General features: G+C 39.9%; 1 protein-coding gene across 1 annotated transcript in view; it reads right to left on the bottom strand.

The window, feature by feature from the left end:
• Positions 1-12099, bottom strand: part of unk (RING finger protein unk) — a 101855-nt gene extending 89756 nt beyond the window's left edge. The window contains exons 1-2 of the mRNA XM_080275712.1: positions 11993-12099; positions 11679-11888 (exon numbers count right to left, since the gene is read on the bottom strand). Coding sequence (XP_080131838.1) covers positions 11679-11888; positions 11993-12099 — 317 coding nt within the window. The remainder of the gene's footprint in view (positions 1-11678; positions 11889-11992) is intronic.
• Positions 12100-12723: the final 624 nt, after the last annotated feature.

Below are 12723 nucleotides of genomic sequence, written 5' to 3'. Positions count from 1 at the left end.
TGCGATTTACAAGGATTGACAGTATATATATATATATATATATATATATACACGGTATTTATATACCAAGCTCCTGTAGTTTTGATACTGTCAGCAATCACTGCTGGACCTTGGTCTGCTTTTCTGTTTCATATTCTTTTGATATTTTATGTTATCAATGGTATTTCTTGCCCTGAGCAACAAAGGGACACCAGTAATTAAAAATAATGATGAAACAATGAAGAGGACAACATCAAGAAATATGGTACAGTACAGGAAAAATTCAAAGGATCATATTTTGCTGTGGATGAATTCTATTTGTATGCTATTTTCCAATATAATAATAATAATAATTTTTAAAATTGTATTACATTGGTTGAACAGCAGCAATAAAAAAGGATAACTGTTAACCCCTTGAGACATGATGAAGTTTACTGGTTTCTTGTAAATGTGGTGATTGTTAACTAGGTGGGGAGACTCAAATGTAGTGTCCATCTGGGAACCAAACATCCATGTACAGTAGTAGTAGTTGTTGTTCCCTAGGTAGTCTGGCTGAACAGCCCTGAGTCCCTAAGGAAAGTCACGGCCGAAACCGGTCTTTCCCACAGAAGTCTCAAGGAGTGTATGTTGTGTTGTTGGTACATGCAATTGTGTGCAATGCAGTCTTCCATAATGTGCTTAATACAGCAGTATGGGGTGCTGTGTTGTATCCTGGACAGGCATCAGCGACGGAGTCATCCAGCCTCATCTGATAACTTAAGAGGGCTGGATGATGCCCACATCTCAGCCTGGCCAGGTGGACCCTGTCCTCAAGAGGGAGATAGGATTCAGAAGGGTGGATATTGGGAGGCCGTGCATGCAGCAGTGTGTTGTCTTTAAGTGACTGAACGGAGCGGCAAGTAATTTGAGTACGGATATGCTTTTGGAAGCTGGTCTGAGGCGGGCGAGGGGGGAGAGATGACAGTATTTGTGTATGATATCGTGAGCTGGGTGTTGTTTTGATGTTCCCTGGTCTGTATGGATATGCTGCCATGTAGTGTAGTGGATGGTGCGGGTTTGTGGAAGTTGTAGCGAGAATTTGGGTACTTCTCATGTCTAGATGATCCTTGACTTTAAGGACTTTGGTTTCTTGGTGTAGGTCGTCTGTGGGTGTGGTAGCTGTGCAGCCTGTGATTATTTTTAGGGCCTTGTTCTGTATGATCTGTAAAGTGTTGTGGTGTGTTTTAGTGAGGTTAAAAGCCCAAACAGGACTTGCATAATTCATCACTGAATGTATACCTGTATTTTGTTTGTATATTGAGGTGGTCGTTTCTCTGCTGTGTCCAAATGTTGTATGGGCAAATGACCTCAAGGCACTGAGTCTTGGTGTAAATTTATCTTTAATGTTTGTGATGTGTTGTTTAAATGACACTGATGTATTGTATGTTACGTAAGGGTGTGTTTTTATGGTGAGGTGTGGAATGTGATTGTTCTGCTGTCCAGGTTGTGAGAAGGGTCACTGTAGATTTGGCTGGGGCTATTATTTTGAGCCTGTTTGTAGTGAACCATTCGTGTAGTGTGTTGATGTAAGGTTGGAGGATATGTGCGGCTGTGTTTGAGTTTTGGTGTGTACATGTAAGTGTTATGTCGTCGGCACAGGAAGCTATGTGTATCTGTGGTGTGTGGGTATGTCGTGCATGTATAGGTTAAAGAGTGTAAGGGGCAAAAACAGATCTTTGGGGGATGTCGTTTGTGAAGTTTTAGATATTCAAAGACTGACCGGCAAATGTTAAACGTGCGCATTTGCCTGCTGTAGTTTGCCAGCCATCTTTTTGTGTTATTGTGCATGTTTGTGTTGAATACTTTGTTCGTGAGGTTGTGGCAGGGATGGCATCAAAAGCTCTGCTAATGTCTGGTGTGACTAGGAGTGTTCTGTGTGGTGGCCTAGCTGAATTCATGCCATCAAAAGCTCTCTGTGTAAGGTCTGTAAGAAGTGTTTGTGGAGTGCAGTGACCTAAAACCATGTTGTGATGGGGCTAGGGGGATGTGAGGTGTAACTATTTGTAGTACCAGATGTTAAGTGACTTTGGAGGGGGTGCAGAGGAGTTCCTCCCCGCAGCTCATTGTGGCAAGGTGCTGTTTACCACGAGGGAACATTGGTTAAATGACTGGGATGGCCCTGCAGGAATGACTGCTTGCCTATGCTTGATGGGTCTGCTTGACCAGAAAGACCAGAGTTACTCAACAACTACTTCCAGATGAGCTTCTTCACCTAAGAAATGGCCTCTCCTAATGAAAAGATACAAAAAGGCTATACATACTGTAACATTTCCAGTTTGAAAAATCTCTCATAAGTGGGAAAAAAACTGTCTGAAGTCAGCATTAATAAACAGAAAGTACAGTAAGTCATCACTGTAGTGAAATATTTACTGGAGATGCCAAAAATATCTGAATAAGAAGAAAATATTTTTTCTATCTATCTATGTACTGCCAGAAGCCATAATCCCATAAGGGGTAACCATTTGACGGGAAGGGGCACTAACCCTCCACCAACCCACTTGTTGACATGTAGGGAGCATGTATGGTTTGGTTATATGGTTACCACCCAGCGTTGTAAATGGTTTCTTGGCTTACAGATTTCAGTATGAAAAATTAATTAAATTAACCTTTTTGTTATTAAATTACTGTACTTTTGTTGGCTATATATCTCCACAAAAAAGAACACTTGAGCAAGATGCGTCAATATCAATGTCCAAATCATCAAACTGAAAGCTACAGGTCAACTAGAAAACTTTCAAAAGTCATAAATTGTCATTATTCAATTGGTAATTATACCCAACTTATGATATTTTACGTGGAACTGACAGAACATGGTTTCTAATATTAAGTACAAGCAGATCAATGGAGCGTTAGTTGTGGCAGCTACAATATTAGTTACTGGCATTACAGAACACTCAACCCTCGGCTAACACGGGTTCCGCTACAGCATATCTCGCTATCATGCCTATATAAAAAAAACTACCCAAATACCTTTATCACGCACTAAATGCCTGCTATCGCGCACCACAAATGTTCGAAAATTTCAAAAAGGCCAGGCTCCAGCGCTCCACCCAGCCAACAAAAGCTTCACGCCGTGATTGGTCGTGTGACGTCAGCACCAGCCGAGCGCTGATTTGGCCGCCCAACCGAGTCTCCTGCCCGCCAGACCTTTCAAATGTGCGCCTTCAGACCGTGAACAGTGATAGCGAGAACAATAACCTTTTTTATGATATGACCATGGCCAACGTACCCCCCCCCCGTCCCCCTACCATCACCCAACATAATGCTGCGGCACCTGGCAGGGAAATAAAGAAGAGGAAGAACCTAAGCTATGCAGATAAACTGGAAATGTGAAACTTATAGAGAATGGTGAGACCAAGCGAAGTCTACCTATCTATCTATCTATTGCCAGATGCCTCAATCCCGTTTGGGGTGGCCACAAACAAATCGCCTCCAAGTCGCCCTGTCCCCCGCCATTTCACTGCCCTGCTCCCAACTCACACACCCCTCTCTCATATACCTCTCCACCCCATCCCTCCATCTCATCCTCGGCCTCCCCCTCCCTCTTCCCCCCTCCACCTCACTCACATGCACTCTCTTTGTCAGTCTTTCACCCTCCATCCTCTCCACATGGCCAAACCACCTCAGTTCCTCATAACGCTTCCTATCACATCCACATCCACACCACAACGCTCCTTTATATCCTCATTCGTCAGCCTGTCTCTCCATGTGACTCCATAGGCTCCTCTTAAATAACTCATTTCCACTGCTCTCACTCTTGTGTCCTTCCAACAACATCCAAGCTTCACTTTCATACTTTAGAGTTGGTATCACAATACTGTCATGTAGTAACTTTTTCACTTCCATGCTCACTTCCCTGTTTCTTATCACTGCTTTCAAAGAACCAACAACCTTTCTTTCCTGCTGTACCCTTTCAAGCACTTCACCCTCCAAACCTCCATCCTTATTCATCACACTACCCAAGTACTTAAACGTACTCACATTTTCCAATTCCTCACCATCCAAACTCTCAATACATTCACTGACCACCTCTCTCAAAGACCATCACTTTACTCTTCCCTACATTCACCTTTAGATTCCGTTTCTTGCACACTATCCCAGACTCATCCACCAAGCCTTGCAGCTCCCCTTCGTCTTCACTCAACAACACAGTATCATCTGCAAACAAACAGTACAGGGAGTTTCCAAACACTATCCTCTCTCACCAGGGCCACTCTAACATCAACTACCCTACCTTGTACCTCTTTTATTACCCCATCCATGAACAGATTGAACAACCATGGAGACATGACACATCCCTGTTTCAACCCAACTTTCAAAGAGAAAAATTCACTTAGTTCACCATCCACACGCACTGCAGCCTTCACATCATTCAACAACTTCCTATCTACTCCATATATTCTTAACACTTTCCACAATCCTTGTCTATCCACCCTGTCATATGCTTTCTCCAAATCCATGAAAGCTGCATACAACTTCTTTCCCTTCTCTAGAAACTTTTCCACTAAAGATCTAAGAATGAGTATCTGATCTACACAACCTCTTCCCTTCCTAAAGCCTCTCTGTTCTTCTCCAACTAAGCGAAGTGTGGGGAAGAAATATAACATCAATGAATTAACTGTGAGGGATATTTGTAAGAATCGTGATCACATCATAAAACATGCTCATTTTTAGACTATTATATATTAATATGTGGTACAAAAAGAGTATCTTAGGGGTAAATATTGAGGTCATGGCACCAATTAGAATTATTACCATAAGTTCTTCAATTCGGCTATCACGGTTTCGGCTATAGCGCAGCCACAGCAGGACCAATTGGGAGTGATAGCTGAGGGTTGAGTGTAGTAACTTACACCATGGTATAGCGTTCATTATACAGTAATTTACTGAACAAGAAAGCACACTGCTGACTGAATACAGCTAACCTACTGCTGTTTCATTTCAGCATTTTTTAATCACCCACTGCCTTACTTTGGTCTGCACATGGCAAGATTTCAAATCCTGCGAACATTACCGGTATTATGCTATGCGCAAGGAAAAAGGAACACAAAATATCATGAGCACTTTTGTGGATTTGCATCTTCGGTGGAGAGATCTCCCCCAAAGATGTGAATCCATTAAAGAAGTTGGAATATTTTGTGTTTCCTTTTTCTTGTTGATATCAGCATATCTGTGAATAATGCATTATTGATTTATTCGCATTATTATGCCAAGGATGAGGTGGAAGGATGGAGTGGAGAGATATATGTGAGTGAGGGGTATGGGCTGAGAACAAGGCAGTGAAATGGCGGGGGACAGGGCAACATGGAGGCAATTTGTTTATGGCCACCCCTTACAGGATTAAGGCGTCTGGCAATAGATAGGTAGATAGATTATGCTATACTTTACTGTCAGCAAAACAATGAGATATTAAACAACCCTTTGCCAGCACTGGATAGACTAGAACACATGAGGCTGGCTCACACCTATCTGGTCATTTGGGCATACAACACCAGAGCTTTAGGTCAGTATTCTTGCCAGTTTAGGAGACTTTCTAGCACCTCCACTATCATTTTATTTTGTCGTGGTATAAGTGTTAATACATATCGTACAATAACTTAGTAATATCTCGAAAGTGCTAGATACCGTACCTAAAAACTCTTCGATACAGTGGTGTAGCCTACCAGTAAAAGGAGAATTAATGGCTTCTAAAGTAACATGACTCTGGTGTGCTTTTTTAAAGAAAGGTTGTGTTAGATGATTATTCTTTACTACTACTATAAACTTGCCTATAACCCCTGAGTTGCATTTATAGTGAAATCAGTGGTGTACCCAGAAAGTTGAAGAAGGGGGGGGGGGCTTTTTTTTTTTTTTTTTTTTTACTGTGCAGCCCATGACTTTGGCAAGTGCAGCAAGCCTGTACAGCGGTGCAGGGGGGCTGTATGCCTCCCCCTCCCCAAGAAAATTTTGCATTTTGGCCAATTTTATGATCACTTTGAGGCCATTTAGAATGGGTATATGACATAAATACAGCATATTCTAAAGTAATTTTTAAGTACTCTGTGCCACTGAGTTATGATTCAGTCTCTCCAATAACCTTATTATTATATACTGGTATATATATACTGTACATATATATATATATATATACACTGTATTGCAAAAGGGGGGGGGCATGGCCCCTCCCCTTGGTACGCCACTGAGTGAAATTACATGACTTGGCCAGTATTAATGGCATACTACACACCTTGCAGTTAATAGACATCTTAATAAAAAGTTGCCATCAAGCCTTAAAAAAAGAAGATTCAAAGGAAAGCATGGTAGGTTTATGTGCACAAAGAAAATATATGAATAAAATAAGCTAGTTTCTTTCTTAATCTTCACATAACTATAATATAGCTACTGTACCATGTTGTCAAAGGACCAAAGGCTTGTCGACAGCCACAAAAATGAAATTTTGATTCACAAGAAGCAATGGCAATCTGTTCCATTATACCATTCCACACATTAAATGGACACCACATAAATGAGCAATATGTGGTAGAAATCTCACATCTATGTACAGTACCGTACCGGTGCAGGTATACCCCGTTTTAACAATGCAACTGATTAGATAAAAACCCATCATTAGGCGAGGTAGCCTATTGTTTATCAGGATAGATTTAACATGTAAAGTAATGGGATGCATTCTTCAGCCTTGGGTTTTCCCCCTCAACCAAGTCCAAAACCCACTCAAATGAGCCCAAAAACAAGTTTAAAGACAATCAAAAGGGTCTAACAGCTGTAAAAGAAGCTAACCTAAGCTTAACACCTGCAAATAACTCACTAAAACCAACTAATAAAATCTGAAAATCGTTAAATATAAGTCTGGAAAAAATCATGTTTTGTAAACTGTAGCTACCCCAAAATGATATATAATGTTCACCCTACCTATGGCTAAAACATTAATCTCAGTCTATAATCAGTTTATAAATTAGCCTAAACACACAATTTTAGTCTAAAATATCAAAATTGGTAAAAACAAAAAATCAAAACCCATCATTAAACTGGAGTTTGGCCATTGCTAGGCAGGGTATGGTGGTATTTCTACCTCCGTTGTTAAGCCGGGGTTTCGCATCTAGGGGTATCGTATATCGAGGTATCATGGTACTGTACCTGATAAACAGCACAGATTCTTTATAGCCATTAAAATCACCTAAAAAAGGTTCAATTCACTTGATATATGCACAATATTGCACTGCACGATTATTGCTACAGTATAATAACCTGCCTGTAGAATGGCAATAAATCAGCGATTATTAACACCAGCACACACATCATGGTTCAGGCATAGCCTTTACTGTAGCTAGCTGGTGCAAAAAACATATGTTGCATCTTATAAGCAGCCCAAGAGTAACCTGCCAACAACTAAAAAGTTGAACAAAACCCTTAAAACACAACATTTATTTACACAATGTCATCATCGCTAATTATCTTATAAGCCTATCAATACTGAATACAGTAATCCCTCGATTATCCGATGTAACAGAGCCAAGGGCATGTCCGGGTAGTGGCTCCATCCAGATAGTGGGCTTCTCTCCTGGCCCCCCTTCGAACAATACCTAACTTTGAAAGCCAGTGTAAAAGGTCACTACAGTACATCATAAAACACTTGTTCCTGTTGTTTAACACTACAGGTGGTCCTCTACTTATGACTGGGTTACATTCCAAGAGACTGATCATATGTCATATTTTTTGTAAAGCGAAAATGCATTTAATACACCTAACCAACAGAACATCATAGCCTTGCCAAGCCTTGCAAATGTGCTTACAACACTTATATTATCCTACAGTTGGGCAAAATCATTAACACAAAGCCTACTGTATAAGAAAGTGTTGAATATCTCATGTAATTAACTGAATACTGTACTGAAAGTACAAGATTGTTAGGTCAAAAATTTGTAAGAGGTCCGTTCATAAAACAGGGACAACCTGTACTCTATCTGGTCAAGCAGACCTAAAAATGCAGTGGGCACACAAAACATAATGGTAGAATGGAATAAAATCCTGGTAAACGGGAATAACACATGGTACAGTACAGTAAGCTAGAGTAAGATCTATGTCAACACTCAAGATTTGACCATCCTGCATCAATCTTACCCAGGATCTCCTGCTTCTAAAGAGTCAGCACTACCCTCTTCTTTCCCCAGTGAAGGGGCCATCATCACACGCCCTAAGAAGAGGCATGCAAGGAACATCAAGGCCAGACGCAGGTAGGCTACCGGTTGGGAACAACCACAAAAGCCACCATGTGCTGCTATAACAACTGTTTACATCGCCAAGCGGGAACTGAGAGTGAGCTGGGTAAACTAACCAGCCAGACACGGCAGCACCACCGGGCTATTCCCACCTGCCCATCTGGAAGGAAATTTTCATGCGACCATAATTTCCAAACGGACGGAAGCATTTTGTTTGGATAGTGGGAAACAACGTACTGTACAGTACAAATACTGTAATGGTTTGGAACAGCCCGATTACAGCGTCCGGGTAGTGGTCATCTGGATAACTGAGAGATTACTGTACCGAATATCTATCTATCTACTGCCAGACACCTTAATCTCATAAGGGGTGGCCACAAACAAACTGCCTCCATGTAGCCCTGCTCCCAGCTCACACTCCCCTCTCTCATATACCTCTCCACTCCATCTCATCCTTGGCATATATACTACCAGGTACCGTACTCTTATACACACACACACACACACAGGATAGCAAAGACAACACATCCACCTCTGACAAGACCTTGGCAGTGACTGGAACTCATTTAATTCTGTCCCATGCAAAACAGAAGCATGAAAAATAAAGAATGGACATGTGTAACAGTGTTATAATTCTGTACATAGGCTATAGGAGATCTATCTATCTATCTATCTATAGCCCGACGCCCTAATCCCGCAAAGGGTGGCCGCAGACAAAACGCCTCCAAGTCACTCTGTCACCCACCATTTGACTCCCCTCCCCCCAACTCACCCCCCCCTCCCTCATATACCTCTCAACTCCATCCCTCCACCTCATCCTCGGTCTACCCCTCCCTCTCCCTCCCTCCACCTCACCTACATACACCCTCTTAGTCAGTCTTTCATTCTCCATCCTCTCCACATGTCCAAACCACCTCAGTGTATTTCTCCTAATCTTTTCAACCACATCCACATCTATACAGTATATATGATATATATACTGTATATATATCATATATCATATATATATATATATATATATATATATATATATATATATATATATATATATATATATATATATATATATATATATATATATATATATATATATATATATATATATATATATATATATATATTTCTGTGATATTTCAAAGCAACAGCACTGTATTTACTGACATTACTGGACATCAACCAATGCAAGTTATAGTCCTCAAGTTAATGTACATTTTAGTTTTAACACAATCACCAAATGATTTGTTCAGACTGATTTTTACTGTGGGTGGGTAGGTCTTAGGTTGATTTATACATATGTTTTCTAAAAATGCAAATCTGAGCATATAGTCCTTAATGCAATGACCCAAACTGGAAAGATCATTTTGGCTTTAAACAAGTTGCCATACCGGTAGGCTTCCAAGCAGTTCCACATTTATCGTAATAATGGTATCATATCGGTACCTATGAATTTTGTCTACCATTTCTTTCTAATCTATAATCAACAATTTCTTTGCTTGATGGTAAAGAACAGTTAGAACTGTTGCACTGTGGTTCTGCAATGTTACAGTATACTTTTTTAAATAGGGCTTTTCTAACTAATGGGAGCTATCTCTTTTTTCCAATTTTAATTTTGCACTGTCCCAAGAGTAACACACACACACACACACACACACACACACATCATGGAGGGATATGACTAGCAGAGTTCCACTGGCCTCAGTGCTGGCACCAATTATGTTTTTAGCGTACATAAATGACATAGATTGTAACACTGGAAATGAAAGCTATCTAAATATGTTTGCTGATGATCCAAAAATATGAACGAGAATTACTAACACAGAATCTTGTAAAGAGCTACAAGAATTCATTAAACTTCCTGAATGGCATAATACTTGGCAAATGGAATTCAAAGTGGACAAGTGTCATGTAATGAAGTTTGGTAAAAATGGGAAAAGACCAGATTGGAATTATAAGTTAGGAAGTAAAACCATACACGTATCAGAAAGAGAGAAGGACCTAGGTGTGATTATCAATAACAGACTACTGTATCTCCGGCTGACCACATCAGTGAGAAGGTATGGAACATGTATACATTGCTGGCAAATATGAGAATAGCATTCACATACATAAATGAAGACATGCTGAGAAAGATAATAACATCATTCATCAGACCAACCCTGGAGTATGTATCAGTGGTCTGGAATCCTCATCACAAAAAACACATAGATAAGACTGAAAAAGTTCAAAGGGACGCTAGATGATGGGTACCAAGCTTAAGGGATCTAAGCTATGAAGAAAGACTAGAATAACTGAATCTACTAACACTACAGGTGAGAAGGACAAAAGGAGACATGATTATGCTATATAAATGCATATCAGGGAAGGAGAAAATAGACATAAATGAATATATAACCTATGGGAAAGCATCAGCAAGAGGACACTGCAAAAAACTGCATAAAAAGAGAGGCGACAAAGACATAAGGAAATTTAGTTTCCCAAATAGCCTAGGGCAATTGATCAGAGGAATACACTACCGAATGAAATAGAGTCTGCCAAAACAATTCATAAATTTAAGGAGGTGTATAATGAAAATGGATGGGTCAGTACGAGCTTGACTCATTTCTGTAAAGATATAATTAGGTAAGAACACACACACACAAACTTTGGATACCTAGGTCTAAATACCACAATAGCATTTTAAGTCAAAAGCAAAATCCTGTCTTTTTAGATGATGCAAGACATGAAAAATTATAAAACATCAACTTGTGCATATAAAAGTTATATCCTTCAATACCAGTACAAAAATCATGGATTCAATGCAAAATACTAAGAAAATACTAACCTGCACTACACCTGGGATGGAAATATGCTTCTCTATGGAGCCCATCCTTTTGTAGCCATATTATGAACTACTGCATCATTCATTCATCATCTTACAGTCACCTACCACAAGAAAAACTATCCATAAGATACACAGGGGGGTATAGAGAAGCAAATACCACGTGAAAAACTGAAAATAAAATTACTGCATTAACTGTGTGTGCCAATCCATCATATTGTGGCCACATTATGAACTCAAGCATCAATAATTCTCAGTTTTACTGTCATCTTCCACAAGAAAAACTATCTAACAGCAACAATGAGGGTCTAGAGAAGCAAATATCATGTGCCAACATGTGAAAATTTGTGCATAAAATGGGCGTGCCTTGCCAGCCGTGGCACCTGTCTAAGGCTTTGTTTACAAACACCGACCACTCCCCCTCCTCACCCACTGCTCTTTGTCCAAACTAATTTCACCTTCATTCTCCATTTCTCCCACCTTATATCTCAATACCCTTCTTACTTATGGCTAACTGAATGATTTCTCTTTGTTCCTGAGAGTGACAAAAAACTTAAATCCAAACAGTAAGGGAAATTATGAGGTAAATATGTACGGAGTGGAGAGGACGCCACCAAAACACTCACTCGTCTCCGTCAGGACAGATGCCAGTATTTTCGTCAAATTTATTACAATAAGCGTCTGGAGAGTAGTTAAACGTCCCATCTCTTCTTCTAATTGGCCTTCTTCTTCGTTGATTTAAGAAATGCCAATGAAAACACGTGTATGGGCGGTGTTGAGTGCACTTGTGTTGAAGGAAAAGCGTACACTGCTCCACTCGGAACTCCTTCAAATATCTGGAAAGAATTCCCGCATTAGCACAATTTACACGCAATTTTAACGAGCCACCATTATTTCCATCACAAGACACACACTAACACCACGCATCACTATCACATACGTGTAATGTATAGGTTTTTCTGTCTGAGTAGCCCATAGAGCTTTACTGTCTTGGGACTTCATTTTGTTTGTTTTCGTGTGACTGCGCACGTGATCTGCGCATATCATGACGTCAAGCTTAGTATCAAATGAAATCTTTTATGTCAATATCTTACAGTTTCCACAGTAAATTTTTGTAAACTTCAAATTGTTCATATATTTTGATATACTAATGAAGCACACTCTACGGCTATCCCATGAAATATCCAAAGATTTAAATTTATCTCGCTGCCACAGCAGTACATTAGTTTTTAATTTGTTAAGGGCGGGAAGTGGAGGAATTGCGTCTCCGATGTTTACTATTCCCGAGAAACACATGAATAAAAATACTTTTACAAACCTATGAATCCTGTATTTATTATTGCTATGATTGGTGATAAGAGATGATAGGTATTGTTTTTATCGAAAATACAGATTTATTAGAAAGTACATTACTACCTATATATACTGTTAATCTATTCTCCATTGGCGACAAAGGATGATTGTAGAAAGCACGGAAACTACGGAAATGATCGCCATAAGCATCCCACTCTTAAACTGCAGTGAAGATGCCCACCATGCCGTTGATAGTTAGATATCTGTATAGAAACTCGTATCTTATTGGCAATTCACGGGAGTCAACGGGTACACAAAGGCTGAGTAGGCAGATACTCATTTTTATCTTTATTATTTTACATAATGCTCTCCATTCAA

The sequence above is a fragment of the Coenobita brevimanus genome, chromosome 62, assembly GCF_032717465.1.
Source record: "Coenobita brevimanus isolate Jiangsu-jjx chromosome 62, ASM3271746v2, whole genome shotgun sequence".
NCBI lineage: Eukaryota > Metazoa > Arthropoda > Malacostraca > Decapoda > Coenobitidae > Coenobita > Coenobita brevimanus.
The sequence above is the reverse complement of the archived record's forward strand: the minus strand, read 5'-3'. Positions and strand labels throughout refer to the sequence as shown.